This window comes from Capra hircus, chromosome 3, assembly GCF_001704415.2.
Source record: "Capra hircus breed San Clemente chromosome 3, ASM170441v1, whole genome shotgun sequence".
Lineage (NCBI taxonomy): Eukaryota > Metazoa > Chordata > Mammalia > Artiodactyla > Bovidae > Capra > Capra hircus.
The window spans coordinates 25,614,675-25,637,267 of record NC_030810.1 but is presented as its reverse complement, the minus strand read 5'-3'; the positions used below and the strand labels follow the sequence as shown (position 1 = coordinate 25,637,267).

Below are 22,593 nucleotides of genomic sequence, written 5' to 3'. Positions count from 1 at the left end.
ATGATTTTTCCAGTGATCATGTATGGATGTGAAAGTTGGACTGTGAAGAAAGCTGAGCACTGAAGAATTGATGCTTTTGAACTGTGGTGTTGAAGACTCTTGAGAGTCCCTTGGACTGCAAGGAGATCCAACCAGTCCATTCTAAAGGAGATCAGTCCTGGTTGTTCATTGGAAGGACTGATGCTGAGGCTGAAACTCCAATACTTTGGCCACCTGATGCGAAGAGTTGACTCATTGGAGAAGACTGTGATGCTGGGAGGGATTGGGGGCAGGAGGAGAATGGGACGACAGAGGATGAGATGGCTGGATGGTATCACTGACTCGATGGACATGAGTTTGGGTGAACTCCAAGTGTTGGTGATGGACAGGGAGGCCTGGCGTGCTGCAATTCATGGGGTCGCAAAGAATCAGACATGACTAAGTGACTGAACTGAACTGAACTGGCAAAAATAAGTAGAAGGAAACTGAATTGAAACTAATGACTTACAGGGGAAGAATACCTGGGATCTTTATGCATGCAGCCACATTATTTCTAAAATAATGAAATAGCAAGTAAAACTCCAGCTGATTGAAGACAGTTAAGTATAAAGGATTGTAGTTTCTAAGAGTAATTCTAGACTTAATTAAAAATTTTTTTCCATTTCTTTTTTCTGAGGTACTAGAAATTTTCTAAATTAATTCAAGAGATCATATTATGTTACTTAATACAATATTAACAATTAAAATCCATTCACTTATTGAATTCAATTTAGTTAACAAATATATACTGAGTACTTACTATGTGCCAGGCATTATGCTGGGTGTTATATACCGTGGCAGGGTAGAAAAAGCACAGCCACTACCCTCATGGAACTGTCACTGTGCTCATGGAGCTTAAACACTAGCAATGAAGACAGATAGTAATAAAACAAACACAAGAAAATGAAAAAATTACAACTATGGAAAGTATTATCAAGGAAAACTACCTGCTACTCTGTGTGTCTATAAGAAAGGGAATTGACCTGATTAGAAAGGTCAGGGAAGGCTTTTCTGAGGAAGAAATGATTGGATTAGGCATCTGAAGAAACGGGAGCAGGTATTAGATAGAATGAGTGGAGGAGGGGAGATGTAGGAGTAAGAACATTCTAGTCAGAGAGAATATCAAGTACAAAGACCTAGTGGCCACATTAGGACAGTGTGGCAGAAGTACAGAAAGCAAGGGGGAAAGTGGGAAATGAAATTTGAGAATATTCACAGGGAGACCATGTAGGGCCTTAAAAGTCATATTGTTTTATCTTTATCCTAAAATCAATGGGATGGCCTTCACAGTGGGAATGGGGTGGAAGTAGGGTGATTTGATCAGATCTGCTTTTGGAAAATATCTGGATGAAGTGTGGAGAAGAGATTAAATGATGTCAGTAGCAAAGGTAAAGGTCAGTTATAACTCCTACTGCAGGAGTCTATGTGGGGGATAAGGTGGTGGCAAAGGTAATGGAGAGAAATGGATAGATTTGAGCAATTTATGAGGTAAAAATAAATAGAACATGATGGTTCAAGTTTAGCAGGGGTGCGAAAGAGAGGAGGAGATATCAAACATGCTTTCCATGTTTCAAGGAAGAACAGAACAATCCTTCCTTGGACTTTTCTGGTGGGACAGTGGATAGGAATCCGCCTGCCAATTCAGGGGACATGGGTTCGATCCCTGGTCTGGGAAGATTCCACATGCTGCAGAGCAACTAAGCCCATGCACCGCAGCTATTAAGTCCAGGCTCTAGAGCCCATAAGCTGCAACGACTGAAGCATATGTGCCTAGAGCCTGTGCTCTGCAACAAGAGTGGCAACTAGAAAAAAGCTCAAGCACAGCAACAAACATGCTGCACAACCAAAAATAAAGAAATAATTTCTTAAAATAGATGTTTAAAAAAAATTCTTCCTGACCTCACATTTTCTTCCAGTTTCTGCCCCTTTTAGCAACTCCTCTACACACCACTGCCCAAAAAATGCTTCTTAAAAGATTGCATGTATTTGTTTCAATTTTCTCACCTCCTGGTTTTACTCAAAAGTAAGTTTCTGAACCTATCACTCTACCAAAACTATTCAAGGCTACCAACAACTTCTTTACTGCTAAATCCAAAAATTATTTCTTTATCCTCACTTTCTCAACTTCTTTCCTTTAACATAACTGGTCATCGCCTCCTTTTTTTTTTAACCTAATACCTTTTCCAAGAATTTTATTTTATTTATATATTTTTTAATTTTTATTTTTACTTTATTTTACTTTACAATACTGTATTGGTTTTGCCATACACTGACATGAAGCCACCACGGGTCATCGCCTCCTTCTTAAAACTTTTTCCCACACACCTTTCTGCTTTTCCTTCTCAGATGTTGTTGATTCTTCTTGCTCTTTTTCTAGCTTTCTAAATGTTGGTGAGTTGAAGAGAACAGTCATACAGTCTTCTCTTTCAAAAATTACTCCCTGGTTAGTCTCATCCAGTTGTATGACTTTATATACCCTACATACAATGATAACCTAAATCTTTAGCCCTGACTTCTCTCCTGAAGTTCATACCTGTATATCCAACTGTCTATTTAACATTTTAACTTGGATGTCTCATAGGCTTTCAAATTTACATTCAAAATACAACTCCTAGTTTATCACCATTCCCTCAATTTGTCTCCCTCATTACCTCCTCATCTCAGTAAATGGCATGATTAACTCATGGTAAAAATGTAGACGTTAGCATTATCTCTGCCATTTCACTTATCTTTCCTTGCCTCATCCAATCCATCAACAATCCATCCATCCTCCTAGCTTTACCTATAAAATTATCCCAAATCCAACTCCTTCTTTTTTTTCATATCCTCTTAGACACTTAGACAGTGTCTAAGACATTGTCATCCTTAATCTGGACTGTGCAATAGCCTCCTAACTTGCCTCTCAGATTTTATTCTTACTCCATTAAAATATAGAATCAGAGATATGTAAGAAAAATCTTTTAAAAATATGAATAAAAACGCTCATACCTTGCTGAATGGGAGTGTAATTCCACCTTGGAGAACTGGTTAGCAGTTTCTTATAAAGCTAATCACATGATCCTGCAACTCTATTCTTAGGTATTTACCCAAGAGAGCTTAAAAACATGTGTACAAAAAGATTTATAGTAGAATGTTCATAGCAGCCATATTCCTAAGAGCTAAAAATTGGAAATGACCTAAATGTCCATTAACTGAAAAATGGAAAAGCAAACTGATATATATTTATACAATGAAAAGAAGGAAAAGATAAACTCAACAACATAAATGAATCTCAAAAATATTATGCTAAGTGAAAAAAGCAAGTGTAAAAAGTTTGTACAAAGTTCAAAATGGGTAAAATTTATCTACGGTGATAAATCAGAATAATGACAGCTTCTGGGTGGGAGGTGGGGAATAAAACCTGGAAAAGAGGATGAGCGATCCTTACAGGATGATGGAAAAGTTCTGAGTCTTCAACGGGGTTGTGATTATATGGGAATATATTTGTTGAAATTCCTCATTATATATTTAAAATCTGTATCTCAAATTTTAAGTGTTACTAAAATGTAAATCATCTATAGGTGGCACTGTAGTCTTTAAAGTGGGGATAATATTACTGAAACTTCATGGGGCTGCTATGAAGTCTAAATGAGATAAGAACATATAAAGCACTTAGAATAGTATATAGTAAACACCTGATTTTAGCTGTGAGAATGATAATAATGCCATTCTCTTGCTTAAAACCATCTGATGGCAGAAATAATAAAACCTAAATTTCATGTTCTTGCCTACAAACTTCTATGTGATTTGACCTCTGTCTACCTCTTTAATGTCATCATTATTTCCCTCTCATTTGATCTATTCACACTTTCTGTTTACTGAACAATACCAAGATCATTCCCACTTGAAATTCCAGTACTTACTATCCCCTTAGCATAGGGAAAAGCGCTTGCACAGGGTTATCACATGTCTGGCTCCTTTTTTAAGCCAAATCTCAGATTAAATATTACTCACTGGAAGAGACATTCTCCCCACCACTTTGTTAATTTGTTTCCTCTCAGTGGCACTGCAAGTCTATGAAATAAGGACCTTATCTGACTTGTTCACAACTGTATCTTTAGTACCCTGAACAATGGCGGGCACCCAATAAATATTTGTTGAAAGAATGGATTAGTGAATAATTTCTGGTTTTCTGACTTACGCAAGTGAGTAGACAGTATATATTCATTTGCTGAAATAGGAAATACTGGAAGAGTGTGTGGGAAGATTACATTTTTTAACATGAGCCAAAGCAAATACCAAACCAATTAAATAATGAAAAACACCAAATTTTAGGGGTGAAAGGAACTGAGGTATCAAGTTTCTTATTTCCATCTCTGGCAAAAGACTACACTTAGACCATACCAGAACATTCTGTCAGCTCTTTTCTTAAGTTATCTCCTAAAGGAAGAGAGTCTTTTTCTTTCAGTAACTTTTTAAATCTCTAAATTAGTAATCAAAAATTTTAAAAAATTTCTAGCCTTTTATTATAATTCTAACCCATGTCTTCTACAGAATAAAACACATCTCATTATTCCTTAAAAATTTCATGCATGAAGATTGCTACTATACTACTCGGACTATTATACTACTAGGACTTCTCTGCTCAGGCTACTTTAAACAAGTAGTTTTCTTCCCAGTCAAATTATGAAATATCATTATAGTTATTTAAGTTTAATATCATTTGAGAAAATCTTTCATCAAATTTTTAAAAGAAAAAAGTCAGATGCTCTAATAAATCTTACCTTCTTTTGCAAATCAGGAACCACAAGGCTGATGCCAAAGCAAAGAAACCAATTCCCAAAGTAACAGCACCAGCAGCCAGAAAATATGTTAAGTGGTTAAAAAAACCTATACAAATAAATTATAAAAGATTATTTCATGCATGTATCTTCATTTTCTATGTAAAATTAAATGTCATAATATTTCAAGTGGTGTTACATAGTGTAGTGTTTAAGATAGTAACTAGAAGTTTGGGGGACCTGAATTCTGGTCCTGTGTAATTCTAATAAATTTCAAGATCCTGAGTTTGAGAATTACATGGGGGCTAATGAAGATTAGGCCCTAGGGCACATTTCTTTGACCCTGCTAAAATTTGAGACCTAGGTTGTTGTTGCTGTTTTATACAGCTGTTACCCCGTTTTTTCTTATCTAGTTTTTTCCCTTTCCAATCCAGCTGTAAATTTTTATGCTATTTTTCCAGCACCACTCTTTGTAGTTCTCCAACATAAGACAATTTTCATTTTAAGATTTTTATTATCAATCGCTACCAGGAGAGAGATAAGGATAGTAAAGGCCAAATATGAGGAATTTTTCAAGATCTTAGAAATCTTTAAACATTTTATCTCTATCCCATTAAAGGGTCATAGCCAAAAGGCAAATAAAAGCAATGTAAATAATAATATATCACCGGTTTATAAGTGGAAAAGCCTATGGGAATTGGATGATATAACCCTTTCATTTTACATATGATAAAACTGAAGCCCAGGTGAGAGAAGCAAGTGAAGTTAGGTCAAGCAGCAAATTAAGGGCAGTCCTCTGTTCTTGTCTATTATCATACCCCTGCTACCAAACATCTTAATACTGGTCTGTACTAAAAAGAATTAAGACTAAAGAAAGCATGATATATCTACAGTTAGGTGATTCTGAAATCTGCTACGTAAGCATAAAGCAAGGAAGGCTGTACAGAATTTGAAGGACCTTAAGACAACTTACTGAAGGAGCGCATGGCAACTCACTCCTGTATTATTGCCTGGAGAATCCTATGGACAGAGGAGCCTCGCAGGCTGCAGTCCATAGGGCTGTAAAGAGTTGGACACGACTGAAGTGACTGAGTATGCACGCATGCAAGACAACTTAGGAGTATATTTGGGGTGGAGGGAAGGAGTTTAAAAGTAAAACTAATAGGAGATCTTTATGTGTGAATGTATAAGTTCCACTATGGGAAAGACATGATAAAGACTTTGTTTTCTAAGTAATTTTCAACTTCCTAGATAGTGCCTCTCAAATCTTAGTTTTCTTTGGATTCAGAAATATCTACATTTGGGGATTCATTAATGGTGTAAAAAAGTTACATAAGACTATTTATAAAAGTGATATAATATTGGAAAAAAAACACAACCCCCCCAATACCTATATAGGGAGTCAATTAAATTATGATGGTGTTACATATGAAAAAAGCATAGATATTTTGGATCAGATACTTTGTCTGAGGGACTGTCCTGTGCATTGTGCCAAAGATATCAAATGTATTCTGAGGAGCAGAGTTACCCTCAGTTGAGAATTATAGGTATAGTGGTATAAGGAAATATCAGATAGTATTAAATAATAAAAGCAAGTAGATAAAACCCATATTAAAAAAAACAAAAGATACAGTTATTCTCAAATATAAGATAAATATTTCTATGGACAAAAGAAGAAAAGCTATATAGATAATAATTAGTAGCTTCAACCACAGGCATCTAAGCTCTGAGATCTTGAAGAGGAATTAACTAGAAGAAGCAAAGAAAATCAGTAAGACAATAACTAGACCAAGTCGTCCTCTGGCAGAGTGAATGACTAACTCAAAAAAGGACCAAGGAAGAATCCTGGAATTTATAAAATTAAACATTTTAAGATGGAATAAACTCTTCTTTAAACACAAAGAATTAATGAAATGAAAGGTAATACTGAGAGTCCATCCAATTACATTAAAAAAGTGAAAAATATGATAAATTATGAGACAGAAAAGATGAAGAACACACAGCATAAAACTTGGAAAAAGTAACATAGAAACTTATATTACCATATGTAAAATAGATAGCCAATGGGAATTTGCTGTATGGCTCAAGAAACTCAAACAGGGTCTCTGTATCAACCTAGAATGGTTGGATGGGGAGGGAAATGGGAGGGAGTTTCAAAAGGGAGGGGATATATGTATACCTATGACTGATTCATGTTGAGGTATGACAGAAAACAGCAAAATTCTGTAAAACAATTATCCTTCAATAAAAAATATATTAATTAATAAATAAAAAATTAACAGGGGTCCCCAAAGAGAAAATAAAGAAGTAGAAGGGAAGCAATATTCAGAGATACAGCTTAAGAAGGTTTCTTCTAAAAATTTTTTTCAATTTACACATAGTAAAATTCACTGTGTGCATGCAATTCTGTAAGTTTTGACAAATATAAAAAGTGTTTAATCACCATCACAACCCAGTTACAGAAAACTTCTCTCACCCGAAAATATTTCCTTGAACAGCCTCTTAGAGGTCAAGAACAAACTGCTGGCAACTACTGATTATTTTCCATCCTTATTCTCTATCGTTATCGGAGAAGGCAATGGCACCCAACTCCAGCAGTCTTGCTTGGAGAGTCCCATGGATGGAGGAACCTGGTAGGCTGTGGTCCATGGGGTCGCTGAGGGTCGGATATGACTGAGCCACTTCACTTTCACTTTTCACATTCATGCATTGGAGAAGGCAATGGCACCCCACTCCAGTACTCTTGCCTGGAGAGTCCCATGGATGGAGGAGCCTGGTGGGCTGCCGTCTACGGGGTCGCACAGAGTCGGACACGACTGAAGCGATGCAGCAGCAGCAGTATTCTCTATCGTTATACTTTTGCCTTTTCCAGAATTTCATATAAACTGAAATAGTCTAGCTTTTTAAACTTAGCATAATGTACTCGAGGGGCTTCCATGTAGCTTGCTGCTGCTAAGTCACTTCAGTCGTGTCCGACTCTGTGCGACCCCATAGACGGCACCCACCAGGCTCCCCCATCGCTTGGATTCTCCAGGCAAGAACACTGGAGTGGGTTGCCATTTCCTTTTCCAATGCATTAAAGTGAAAAGTGAAAGTGAAGTCGCTCACTCATATCCGACCCTCAGTGACCCCATGGACCACAGCCTACCAGGTTCCTCCGTCCATGGGATTTTCCAGGCAAGAGTACTTGGAGTGGGTTGCCATTGCCTTCTCCTCCATGTAGCTTAGACAGTAAAAAATCTGCCTACTATCCAGGAGACCTGTATTCCATTCCTGGGTGGGGAAGATCCCCTGGAGAGGGAAATGACAACCCACTCCAGTGCTTTTGCCTAGAAAACACTGTGCACAGAGGAGCTTAGTGGGCTACATACAGTCCATGGGGTCTCAAGAGTGGAATATGCCTTAGGAACTAAACTGCCACCACTGCATTCGAGATTCATCCATGTTGTGGCATGTATCAGTAGTTTCTTTTTATTTCTAATGTTCCATCTTAGCATCATTCCTTCCAAAGAACACCCAGGACTTATCTCCTTTAGAATGGACTGGTTGGATCTCCTTGCAGTCTAAGGGACTCTCAAGAGTCTTCTCCAACACCACAGTTCAAAAGCATCAATTCTTCGGCACTCAGCTTTCTTCACAGTCCAACTCTCACATCCATACATGACCACAGGAAAAACCATAGCCTTGACTAGATGGACCTTTGTTGGCAAAGTAATGTCTCTGCTTTATAATATGCTATCTAGGTTGATCATAACATTCCTTCCAAGGAGTAAGCGTCTTTTAATTTCATGACTGCAATCACCATCTGCAGTGATTTTGGAGCCCCTCAAAATAAAGTCTGACACTGTTTCCCCATCTATTTTCCATGAAGTGATGGGACCAGATGCCATGATCTTAGTTTTCTGAATGTTGAGTTTTAAGCCAAATTTTTCACTCTCCTCTTTCACTTTCATCAAGAGGCTTTTTAGTTCCTCTTCACTTTCTGCCATCAGGGTGTTCTTTGGAAGGAATGATGCTAAAGCTGAAACTCCAGTACTTTGGCCACCTCATATGAAGAGTTGACTCATTGGAAAAGACTCTGATGCTGGGAGGAATTGGGGGCAGGAGGAGAAGGGGATGACAGAAGATGAGATGGCCGGATGGCATCACCGACTCGATGGACATGAGTTTTAGTGAACTCCGGGAGTTGGTGATGGACAGGAAGGCCTGGCGTGCTGCAATTCTTGGGGTCACAAAGAGTCGGACACGACTGAGCGACTGAACTGAACTGAACTGAACTGAACATTCTATTTTATAGATGGGCCACAGTATATTCCCCAGCAGAGAGACATCTGGTTGTTTCCAGTTCAGGGTTGTTAGGAATAAGGCATACTATATACTTGCATACAGGTGCTTGTCTGAACATAAATTTTGAATTCAGTAGCAAGTATATATTCAAATTTATAAGAAACTACGAGATTGCTTTCCAAAGTGGCCATTCTGCTCTGCTTTCTTACCGCGTTATGCAACAATTTCACATGCTCAGTATCATTGCAACCGCTTGGTATTGTCAATTTCATTTCAGCCATTCTAATAGATACACAATGGTATCCTACTATGGTTTTAATTTGCATTTCCTTAGTCAGTTATGCTGAACATCCTTCCACGTACTTATTTGCCATTCATATCTCCTTCAGTGAAGTTTTTGTTCAAATCTTGGCAGATTTTTAGAATTCTTTATGTATTTTGGATACAAGTTATTGGTCAGATGTGTGGTTTGCAAATATCTTCTCCCAGCTGTGTACTATCTTTTCAATTCTCTTAATAGTGTTTTTCACAAAGCAAAACTTAAATTTTAGTGAAACCAATTTATCAATTTTTTTTATGACTTGTGCTATGGGTCCTTCTCTAAGAGCACAATATCTAATCCAGGTAACAAAGTTTTTCTTCTATGTTTTCCTATAAAATATTTTCAGTTTTATGTTTTACATTTAATTTCTGATTCATTTTGAATTAATTTTTGCATAAGGTGTGAAATAGGGGTCAAGGTCTTTTTCTTTTGCATATGCATATTCAGTGGTTTCAACACCATTTGTTGAAGACTACGCTTTCTTCATAGAGTTGCTGCTGTACACTTGAAAAAATCAATTAGCTATATTAGTGTCAGTCTATTTCTGGACTCTATTCTGTCCCCCTGATATATTCCCTTTCATAAATAACAACAGTAATAACAACATATTAATTATAGAGCAAATATATATAACAGTATTTGGCACTACTCAAAGTGTTTATATTAACTCATTTAATTCTCACAACAGCTCTATTTCCCCACTTTGGAGATGAGGAAACAGATGAGGCAAAAATGAGGTTAAGTAACTTGCTCCAAAGGCATACAATCAATAAGCAAGGGAACAATAGTAATTTTAAAAATTGCTAAGGTCCTTCCTTATCTAATAGAGGCAATGAATATCTTTAGATTTTATTAGAAAAACAGTTAAGTGTGAATACTAAATATTGAAGTGTATCACAAAAGAGAATATCTAAATGACCAATAAATATATAAAAACTTCACTAATAATCACAGAAGTGCAAATTAACCCACAGTGAGTTAATATGACAACTTGATGCCTAAAATGAAAAAGAGAGAAAATATCAAATGTTGTCAAGGAGGCAGAGTAATCTGAATTCTCATTCACTGTTGGTGGGAGCGTAATTTTATATAATGCTTTGGAAAAGTGTTCATGTCACCATTATTAAAGCTGAACATATACATACCCTATGATGCAGCAAATCTCAGACACATACCAAACTGAAGTACATATATATTTTCACAAAATTATATACTAGAATGTTGATAGCATCACATTTGTGTCTGTATGTTGACAGAGACACAAACTGGAAACTACGCAAAGGCCCATCAATAGTTAATGGATACATTTTAAAAGTTTAATTGATTTAAGGAAACAAAATACATACCAGTGGGAAAGAGTAGACTACAACTATGCAGAACAAAGTGGATAATTTCATAAATAATGTTGAGCAAAAGAGGCAAAGACAGACATCAGAAGGAGTTCAGGAATGCTAGTAATTAACGTTCTGTTTCTTGAACTGGGCGCTGATTATATAGGTGTGTTCAGTGAAAATTCAAGCTTAACATTTATGAATAATTAGGTATATATGTATCGGCATGAACAGAACTGGAAAACCTAGTGTTCAGTGAATAAGGCAATTTCCATAAATTTATATTCAATTGTAACAATCATATGGATTCCATTTATGTATGTTAAAAGAAAACATCAAATATACTTTTTTTAAAGTGTGATATAAATACTAAAATATACCATATTAATTGCATCTGGGACTGTGGATTGAATATAAACTTAAGAATTTACCTGTAGATTTCTTTAAAAGATTAAAAATTTGAAGTTTACATAACCAAAAAATTTTTATTTAGTAGAAAATTACATGAATGTTTGTTATTCTTTGTGCCTTTCTTTTTACCTTCCTGGTTATCTCAAATGTAAAAAATATAAACAACGACCTCAATTTTGTAAAAAAAAAAAAAAAAAAGGAGAGGAAAAAGGGAGAAACATACTGTATAAGGAAACTAATCAATACTGGCTAATACTGGCTACTTCTGGGGTAAGGGCTTAGTTATAATTTTCTACTCTAGACTTTTCTGTACATTTAGATTTTCTACCATGAGTATCGTAGAAAAATCAGGAACAAAATTTTTAATGTTCATATGAGATTCTTGATTCCTTTGCTTGGATAGTACAAGTCTCCTTGTAGCACTTTCTCTATTGTTATCACTGTTTTATAACCTACTTAGTAGCTTTCTCCTACTGAAGAGCTCTGCCCTCCTTTTTATCATTTTTGTAATTAGTAAAACACCATTCTAGTCCTTGGTGTCAGTGAGCCATTTACATCTCAAGAGGAATTCCAATGAGGTATAAAGAATATAAAAGTTCCCCAAATCAATTTACCAACAGAAAGACAAATTACATATTTTCTAATACCTCCAAGTCACACTTTATCTGTAAAACAATCTGTAAAATGAAAAGTCTTGATTCTGTCATTCTTAAAATCCTTTCTTGCTTTGAAGATTTAGTTAATATATAGTTTTAAGAAACACCATATATAAAGGTTGTAATTTTACTTCTTGACTCTGTCCTTGAGTATGCTATCTAATGACTCTTCATATTCAACAGTTACTTTATTACATCACCTTGTTTCTTCATCTTAATAATTAATATAATAAATAATGTTCTTTATTTATTAGTTTACTGTCTAATGTCAAGATAAGTCTTTTTCACTGGTATTCTATGAGTTTAGAATAATGGCTGGTTACTCATAGATGATTGACTATTCAATGAATAAATGATAGGCACTGTGCTAGATGCTAGTACAAAAATTGTAATATGGGTATGTGGGATTTTTTTTTCTTATTTTGGTTGTGCCAAGTGGCATGCAGGATCTTAGTTTCCTGACCAGGGCCTGAACCCATGTACCCTGAAGTGGAAGCATGAAGTCTCAACCACTGGATGACCAGGGAAGTCCTTAGGTATGTTGTTTAGTAGGAAGGTCATACATGTGAAAAAGAATAAGTGCAATTAAAAGGTATTATAGGCATTATAGTGGAAGAAATAAATACAAAATACAGATACAGAAAGATCTATAAAAAGATAAGAGAAAAAAATTTTGAAAGTTACATAGTCTAATGAAACATGCTTTGAAAACTTTCCATTGCCAAGTCCTTGACAAGAGTTGGCGATTCAAAGATAAGTAACACATGGTCATAGACTTTAAAATCTGAAGGGTACAACATTTAAATAGAATATTCATTATAATATTCTAATTGTTATGATAATAACATCTTGACAGAACAATATCATGTGAAACGCTAGGCTGGATGAAGCACAAGCTGGAATCAAGATTGCCAAGAGAAATATCAGTAAACTTCAATATGCAAATGATACCACCCTTATGGCAGAAAGTGAAGAGGAAGGTGAAAAAGGAGAGTGAAAAAGCTGGCTTAAAACTCAACATTCAGAAAACGAAGATCATGGCATCCGGTCCCATCACTTCATGGGAAATAGATAGGGAAATGGTGGAAACAGTGTCAGACTTTATTTTTGGGGGGCTCCAAAATCACTGCAGATGGTGACTGCAGCCGTGAAACTGAAAGATGCTTGCTCCCTGGAAGAAAAGCTATGACCATCCTAGACAGCATATTAAAAAACATAGACATTACTTTGCTGACAAAGGCCCATCTAGTCAGAGCTATGGTTTTTCCAGTAGTCATGAATGGATGTGAGAGTTAGACTATAAAGAAGGCTGAGTGCCAAAGAACTGATGCTTTCAAATTGTGGTATTGGAGAAGACTCTTCAGAATCCCTTAGACTGCAAGGAGTTCAGTCAATCCTAAAGGAAATCAACCTTGACTATTCATTGGGATGACTGATACTGAAACTGAAGCTCCAATGCTTTGGCCACGTGATATGAAGAGTTCACTCATTAGAAAAGGCCCTGATGCTGTGAAAGACTGAAGGCAGGAGGAGAAGGGGACAACAGAGGATGAGATGGTTGGATGGTATCACCAATTCAGGGGACATGAGTTTGAGCAAGCTCTGGGAGATGGTGAAGGACAGGAAAGCCCAGCATGTTGCAGTCCATGGGGCTGCAAAGAGTCGGACACGACTCAGCGACTGAACAACAAGAAGACAACCGAGGCAGTTTGACCAAGTGCTGGAACAGTTTCTAAGGGAACACCAGAGCTGAATCTTACAGAATGAGTAAGAGATAAATTTCCAGATATTATCTTAAACTAGAGTATGATTCTTTCATCTTACGGTAAACAAAACTCTCTCAATGTACGTTAAGCTATAGCTTAAAATTGATCCTTTCTTTTTTTTAAAAAAAAAAAATCATTTTCAGCCAAAACTCTTAAAATGAGAATTTCTACTTCACAAGTTCTATTTCCAAGGTCATTAATAACTTCATGAACACAAAATTGAAAGGTCACTATTGACCATTCTCACTCTCTTACCTGGGCATAAGTAACCTAAATTCACTTGTTTTTCTTCCCTTTTCTTTGTTTATAATTTAATTGCCTTTACAGGTCCCTCTTCCTCAACTTCCTCAGTCCATCTATCCTTCCAGAGAAAGATCTAGCTGTATCCTTTCACATATGTAAATAGGGCTATACATAGATATATAAAGAACGTAGACACATACAGACATTAGATGTAGATGTAACATATCTGTATCTATGTCTAATATCTTTAATCAGAATTACTATACCTTTATGCCAGGAGTATTTTCAAATTATATTTTGCAGTGATTCCAGAATTGAATGTTCAATTTTATTTTTTGAGTATTCACAAATTACCTCTTTATTATACTCTTTCAGGGTTTCAGATTTCAGTCTGAGATTTACTGCAATTCAACAAATGCCTATTGAAAACCCATATGTGTGAGATATTGTTTGAGGCACCAAGTGAGGGATAAAAGGTCACTGAAGTAAGAATGAATCTTCATCCTGAGGTTTAAAATTTTATAAGAAATTATTAGTAAGCCTCATATGCACCTGGCATAAAAAGCTGATCACACCATTTTTTTAGTTGTTGGCTGCTCTGACTGAATAGAAACTGACTAGATCTGTGAACTCGGAAGAGTTATTTATGCTGATTGGATTTTAACATTATTATTTGAAAAACGGGAGTCATATTATCTGTCTCAGAGAATTAGAATAAGGAATAAACAAGATAATGTTGCAAGGAATTACTAACATAGTAAAGAAGATATCTCAAACAGCCTGTGTATACCAGACCATAAAGCAAGACTCAACAAGTTTTATAGAATCATTATACACACCACACTCTCTGACAATTAATTTTAAATTAATTTTAAATTAGTAACCTAATTTAAAACCAAGTGTCATCATTGATCTAATTGACATTTACAGAACACTAAACCCAAATAAAATGAAACACAACATATCAGGATTTGTGGGATGCCAATAAAGCAATATGTAGGGGAAAATCAATACTGAAAAACTGTAATAGTAGGGGAAAATGTGAAACACCCTTAAAAACTAAAATAAGGAAATCAAGCTCAATTAATGTTAAATTAGTAACCTAACACTCTAAGAAAAGTTCCCATACTTGGAAAATTTTAAATCACACTGTAAATAACTATGTATTAAAGAAGAAATCAATGGAAATTTGGAAATACATAATACTAATCAGTAATGAAGCACTATATATAAATACTGGTCTCATCACTTTATGGCAAATAAATGGGGAAACAACATAAACACTGACAGAATTTATTTTCTTGGGCTCCAAAATCACTGCAGATGGTGACTGCAGCCATGAAATTAAAAAATACTTGCTCCTTGGAAGAAAAGTTATGACCAACCTAGAAAGCATATTAAAAAGCAGAGATATTACTTTGCCAACAAAGGTCCGTCTAGTCAAAGCTATGGTTTTTCCAGTAGTTGTGTATGGATGTGAGAGTTGGACTATAAAGACAGCTGAGTACCAAAGAACTGATGCTTTTGAATCGTGGTGTTGGAGAAGACTCTTGAGAGTCCTTTGGACTGCAAGGAGATCCAATCAGTCAATCCTGAAGGAAAACAGTCCTGAATATTCACTGGAAGGACTGATGCTAAAGCTGAAGCTCCAATACTTTGGCCACCTGATGTGAGTAACTGACCCACTGGAAAAGACCCTGATGTTGGGAAAGATTGAAGGCAGGAGGAGAAGGGGATGACAGACGATGAGATGGTTGGATGGCATCACCAACTCAATGGACATGAGTTTGAGTAAGCTCCGGGGATTGGTGATGGACAGGGAAGCCTGGCATGCTGCAGTCCATGGGGTGGCAAAGTCAGACACGACTGAGTGACTGAACTGAACTTAAATATAAATGCTTGCAGCAACAAAGCTGATGACCAATTCCAGGAAAATATATGGCCCTAAATGCTATGTTAGGAAAAAAAGGTGAAAAATAATGAACTTAGCATTCAAATTACCAGTTGAAAAAGACCAGAAAAGTAAGCCTAAATAATGCGGAGGAAGGAAATAAAAAAGAACAGAAATTAGTGAAAAAAATTAAGATTTTAGGAAAAGACTGATAAGATTAAGAAATGTAACTAAATTTTTTAAAAGGTGGCACAAGTAAACAATTTCAAAAATGAAGAAAGAATATAATTACAGTTATAGCAGAGATTAAAATAAAATACTTTCGACAAATTTATGCTAGTATATTCTAAAACTTACCCTAAATTATATATACCTATAAAGTGACTTACAAAAAATGACTCAAGAAGTAATAGAAAACCTAAATGAACATGTATCCATTAAACTGAATCAGCAGTTACAAAATTTCCCCCAAAGAAAAGAGCAGGCCCCAATAACTACAATTTCTACTGTATACCCATGATACAAATATTTCTTATCTTATACAAGCTCTTCCAGAAAACAGAAAGAGGTTTCTGGCTGTTTGTCCAAATGTATTTTCTTCTTCCCATGTAAAAACTAGATTACATGTCCCAGCTTCCCATACCATTAGGTGAAGCCATGTGACTGAGTTCTAACCAATGGAATTCGAATGAAAGTGATGTCATAAAAACCTCCCACGTACCTTTCTCCATAATCTTTCTTCCTTTAGGCTTGGCTGAGATGAAGATGATCCCAAGGAAACTTTAGAAACCAAGTATCATCATTGATCTAGCTGACATTTACAGAACACTCAACCCAAATAAAATGAAACACAACATATCAGGATTTGTGAGATGCCAATAAAGCAATAAGTAGGGGCAAATCAATACTAAAAAACTGTAATATTAGGGGAAAATGAGAAACACCCTTAAAAACTAAGTAAATTAAGCCCAAAGAAAACAGAAGAAAAGAATTTTAAAAAGCCAAATGGAAACCAATGAAATAGAAAACAGAAAAACAATAGAGAAAATCACTGAAACAAAAAGATGGTTCTTTGACATCTATATAATTGATAAACTAGCTAGACTGACTAATAAGAAAAAAGACACGAATTATTAGTATCAGAAACAAGAGAGGTAACATTACTACAGATTCTATAGCTATTAAAAGAATAGTAAGGCAATATTATGAATAATTTTATATTAATAAATTTAACAACTTAAAAATTCCTTAAAAGGTATGTTTTCAAAGTTCACTCAGGAAGAGACAGATAACATAGATAGACAAATATCTTTTCAAGAAACTGAAATTGTAGTTAAAATTCTTACAAAGAAAGCTCCATGTCCAGGTGCTTCACTGGTAAATTCTACCAAACACTGAAGGGGGAAAAAAACATTACTAATTCTGCAGAACTGCTTCAAAAATTTGAAGAGAATTCGTTTTGATTCATCCTATGAGGCTATACAAAAACTAGGAATGAAAGACAGACAGAGAGAAAGAGAAATAGAGGAAGTCACAAACTGAACATAGATGTAAAATGTACCTATAAACAAGGAAAATTCTAAACAATATTTGAGCAAATTAAATTCAACATTATATTAAAAGGGTGATGAAGTAGAGTCTATCCCAAGAAAACAGGGTTGGATTACATTTAAAAAATCAATGCAACTTACTATATTAACAAATTAGAAAAGAAAATTCATGCGATCAATAAGGATCTATATCAATAGACATGAAAATTTTTGAGATTTATTCCTGATTTTAAAAAAAAGATTTCAGAAACTAGGCAAAAGGGTATCTCAATCCTCGTTATCAGGTACCCCAAGCTGATAAAGGTCATTTATTTTAAAAATCAGACTTAACAGTGAAAGAATGAATGCTTTCCTCCTAAAATCAGTAAAAGGATGTCCACTCTTACAACTACTATTGAACACTGCAATGAAGGTTCTAGCCAGTGCAAGCAGGCATGAAAAAGGAAAAAGTCATCTACATTAAGAAGGGAAAAAATAAGTGTTCTCAGTGTTTTGGTCTGAATGTTTTTGTGCTGCTCAAATGCATATGTTGAAATCCTAATGCCTAATGTGATAGTTTTAAGTGGTGAGAGCTCCAAGATCTGCTTGGGTCATGAGAGTGGAGGCCTTGTGAAGGGATTAGTGCTCTTAAGAAAAAGATCCCATAGAGCTCCCTAGCCCCTTCCACCATTCGAGGACACAGCAAGAAGCCAGAAGAGGGCTCCCACTAGACACAAAACTTGATCGTTTAAGCACCCTGATCTCAAATTTACAGCTTCTAGAACCGTGTGAAAAAAAATTCTGTTGTTTATACATCCAGATTGTGGTATTATGCCATAGCAGCTTGAATTGACTAAGGCATACAGAGACCATTATCATATACGTAGAAAATCCTGGACAATTTTATATAAACCAGTAAAACAATTAAGTGAGTTTAATAAGACTGCAGAATATAAGGACAATACTCAAAAATCAACTGTTTCCTGGAACTGTAAAACCCCTAGAAGAAAACAGAAAAAAATATTTCATGGATCAGCCTTGGCAATTATTTCATGAATATGACACCAAAAGCATAGATAACAAAAGCAAAAATTGACAAATGGTACTATATCAAACTACAAAGGTTCTGCACAGCAAAGAAAACAACAGAGTGAAAAGGCAACAGAGAATGGAAAAAATATTTGCAAACCATAAGAGGTTAATTTCCAAAATATAAAAGCTAACACTCAGTGGCAAAAGAACTAAGAACCCACCTTAAAATGGGCTAAAGACTTGAACAGACATTTCTCCAAAGAAAACACAGAAATGGCCAATAGGCATATGAAAAAATGTTCAACGTTTCTAAACATTAGAGATCTACAAATCAAAACCACAATGAGATATAATCTCACACTTGTTAGAATGGTTATTTTCAACAGCAACATAAAAGAGGATGCAGAGAAATTGGGAGTTCTTGTACACTGTTGCTTAAAATGCAAAATGGTGCAGCTGCTATGGAAAACAGAATGGACATTCTTCAAAATATTAAAATCAGAACTACCATGTGATTCAGCAATCTCATTTTTGGGTATTTATCAAGAAGAAATGAAAATAAGATCTCAAAGAGGTATTAGTACTCTAAAGCTCAGTAATAGCTAAAATTGGATAAAACCTAAATGTCTATCAATGTATGAATAGATAAAGAAAATGAAGCATATGCATACACACACACACACACACATACACAATGGAATGTTATTCAGCCTTTAAAAGGAAGGCAATCCTGCAAAATATTACAACATGGATGAACCTGAAGGACATTAGCCTAAGTTAAATAATCATATTAAGACAAATACTATGTGATTCCTCTTATATATATTAGGTATATAAAACAATCCTACTCATGGAATCAAAGAACAGAATGGTGGTTGCCAGGGGCTGGAGGAAGGAAGGCAATGGTGAGTTGCTAATCAATGGGCATAAAATCTTAACTTGCAAGATGGATAAGTTCTAGAGATCTGCTGTAAAACTTTGTGCTTATAGAAAATAGTACTGTATTACACACTTAAAAATTTAAGAGGATAAATGTCATGTTAAGTGTTCTTACCACAATAAAATACAATTTTTTAAAAAAGTAGAATAAAGTCTTTCTATATACTATTAAAAACAATGGGAAATTGAAATGTCCAAAAATTACCATTTGCAACAGCATAAAAGTATGAAAAGCTGTTTCACAACTTAATATGAAAAGTTATGCCCGACTCTGTTGTAACCCCATGGACTGTAACCTGCCAGGATCTTCTGTCCATGGGATAGCCCAGGCAAGAATATTGGAGTGGGTTTCTATTTCCTTCTCCAGGGGATCTCCCTGACCCAGGACTCCAATCCGCATCTCCTGCATTGGTAGGTGGATTCTTGACCACTGAGCCACCTGGGAAGACTAAAAATATGAAATATTTAGGCACAAATCTGATAAAAGATGTGAAAAACCTGTGCCTAGGCAACTACAAAATATTGCTAAGAGGAATTAAGGATGATCTAAATAAATAGAGACACATACCTTGCTCATGAGTTGAAAGACATACTACTGTTTTAATATTGAGAAGCCCACACCCTGCAACTAGAGTAACTCCCGCTAGCTGCAATGAGAGAAAAGCCCAAGCAGCAAAGCCTGTGCGTCAGTGCAGACCCAGCACAACCGAAAATAAAGGGAAAAAAAAAAACAGATTGACAAATCAAATCTTATTTTCTTTTTAAAAATTATTCATTACTTTTGGCTGCAGTGGGTCTTTGCTGCGGCCCATGGGCTCTTTTTTTATGTGTGCAGGCTTTCTCTAGTTGTGATTAACCAGAGGTGACTCTCTAGTTGTGGTATGCAGGCTTCTCATTACTGTGGCTTCTCTTGTGAAGCATGGTCTCTAGGGAGCACAAACTTCAGTAGTTGCGATGCATGTGCTCAGTAGTTGCAGAGTACAGGCTCAGTAGTTGTGGTTCACGGGTTTAGTTGCCCCACAGTATGTGGGATCTTAGTTTCCAGACCAGGGATCAAACCTGTGTTCTCTGCTTTGGCAGGTGGATTCTCAATCACTGGACCATCGTGAAAGTCCTAAAAATCAAATTTTAAAACACATACTCTTCAAAAGACACTACTAATAGAATTAAAATTCAATCTGCAGACTGGAAGAAAATCTCAGCAAAGCGTATACTAACTCAGATCTGGCATCTAAAACTGAAGGATTGGGATTCACAAATATATTACAGGACAGCTAAAATTAAAGACTGACCATACCAAAGTCTGGCAAGAATATGGAGAAATTAGAACTCTTGTACTCTGTTGATGGGAATGAACAATGGCACAATCACTTTGGAAAATAGTTGACAGTTTCATGAAAAGTTAAACATATGCCTACCATGTGACTCAGCCATTCTATTTCTATATATTTACCCAAGAGAAAAGGAAATATACATCCATACAATTTTCATAGCAGCTTTATTTGTAATAGGCAAAACCTGTGTGTTGCCTAGAATTCTAAGATCTTTCCAAGATTCCTGGCCCCTGGTATACATGCACCTAACTTCACCCAGGTATTTTAAAAGGAATAATCTGGGTACTACTTTGAAATAATTGTACAGATTTATTAAGGCCCCAAATTAATTGAATTTAAGATAGTAAGATGATCTGAGTGGGTCTGACTTAATCACTTGAGCCCTTTAAATCTGGGTCTAGAGGTCAGACTGGTAAAGTCTTGAGCCCTTTGAATCTGGGTCTAGAGGTCAGCCTGGTAAAGTCAGGGATTTGAAGCATGAGGGGGATTCATGTATAAAAAGTTCCCTGCTCCTGCTCAGAAGGTAGAGGTAGCCTCGTGGCAAAGAATGCAGAAAGCCTATAGCAGCTGAGAGCAGTCCCTAACTGAAGCCAGCAAGAAAAAGGGGGCCTTGGTTCTACAACTAGAAGAAGCTGAATTTAGTCAATAACCAAAATGAGCTTGGATGTGGATTTTTTTCCCCAGTGCCACCAGAAAGAAATGCATCCTGGCTGACACCTTGATTTCAGCCTTATAATACTGTAAGCAGATCAATCTGACCACAGTGTGCCTTACTTATGTAGGGACTTACACCCTACATAACTAAAAACTAATAAATGGGTGGTGTTATACACAGCTTAGATTGTAGTAGCTTGTTATGCAGCGATAGAAAACTACTACAAACCAGAAACAACTCAAGCGACCATCAACATATTGTAATATATTCGTACAATGTAAACTTCTCATCAATAAAGAGAAATAAACTATTGATACATACAATATGAATACATTTTAAAATTCTGCTGAAAGCCAAAAAAAAAAAGGTTGCATACTGTATGATCTCATTTTCATAAAACTCTAAAAAATGCAAACTAGTCTACAGTGACAGAAAGAAGATGAGTGATTGCTTAGAGATAGGGGACAGGGAAGGATGGGAAGAAGGTTTACATAGAAGACTTCCCTGGTTGTACAGTGGATAAAAATCTGCCTGCCAATGCAAGGGACACAGGTTCAATTTCTGGTCCAGGAAGATTCCACATACTGCAAGGCACCTAAACCTGTGTGTCACAAATACTGAGCCCGTGCTCTACAGCCCACTTGCTGCAGCTACTGAGCCTGTGGGCCATGACTACTGAAGCCCGCATGCCCTAGAACCTGTGCTCTGGCCTCAAAATAGCACACTGAGAAGCCTGCACACCACAATGAAGAGTAGCTCCCACTTGCCACAATTTTAAGTTTTACAGCCAGCTCATTCTGAAGGCTTTATCTGGACATGATATTAAAAATCAGATGGGCAGAAATTATAAGCAAGTCTTTGATGATTGTGGAGAGAGAAATGGCAACCCACTTCACTATTTTTGCCGGAGAACCCCATGGACAGAGGAGCCTGGCAGGCTACAGTCCATGAGGGCCACAAAACAGTCAGACATGACTTAGCCACTGAACAACTTCAATGACTGAGGCCAAACTATAACAATCCTTTCAGAAAAAACGTCCAGGCCCAAATAATCTAGTCCATGATCAATAACAAGAAAATAGTAGCAAACAAACAAAAAACACAAATAAAAACACACAATTCTGTCATCATTACAGATACTCTTGCGACTCATCTGTTTTTGAAGATGGGCAAGTCCTAGGGAGAAAGGTACCAGACTTCAAAGCAGAAATCTGAGCTAAATTCTGATTCAGCCTCATGGTATCAACCTCCGCAGTGGAGTAGGGGGGAAGGATGGAAAGATTATATTAGCTAATAAAATGAAAAACATATTTTCTGACTTACTTCACTTAGGATGATATTCTCTAGGTCCATCCATGGTACTGTAAATGGCAATATTCTTTTGTATGTTGATCAACACACATATATGTACTAACACAT

The 22,593-nt window shown here is 36.1% G+C and overlaps 1 protein-coding gene across 1 annotated transcript in view; it reads right to left on the bottom strand.

The window, feature by feature from the left end:
* The window catches only part of C3H1orf185 (chromosome 3 C1orf185 homolog), a 61,879-nt gene extending 45,535 nt beyond the window's left edge, over positions 1–16,344 (bottom strand). Inside the window, exons 1-2 of the mRNA XM_005678439.1 lie at positions 16,329–16,344; positions 4,782–4,887 (exon numbers count right to left, since the gene is read on the bottom strand). Coding sequence (XP_005678496.1) covers positions 4,782–4,887; positions 16,329–16,344 — 122 coding nt within the window. The remainder of the gene's footprint in view (positions 1–4,781; positions 4,888–16,328) is intronic.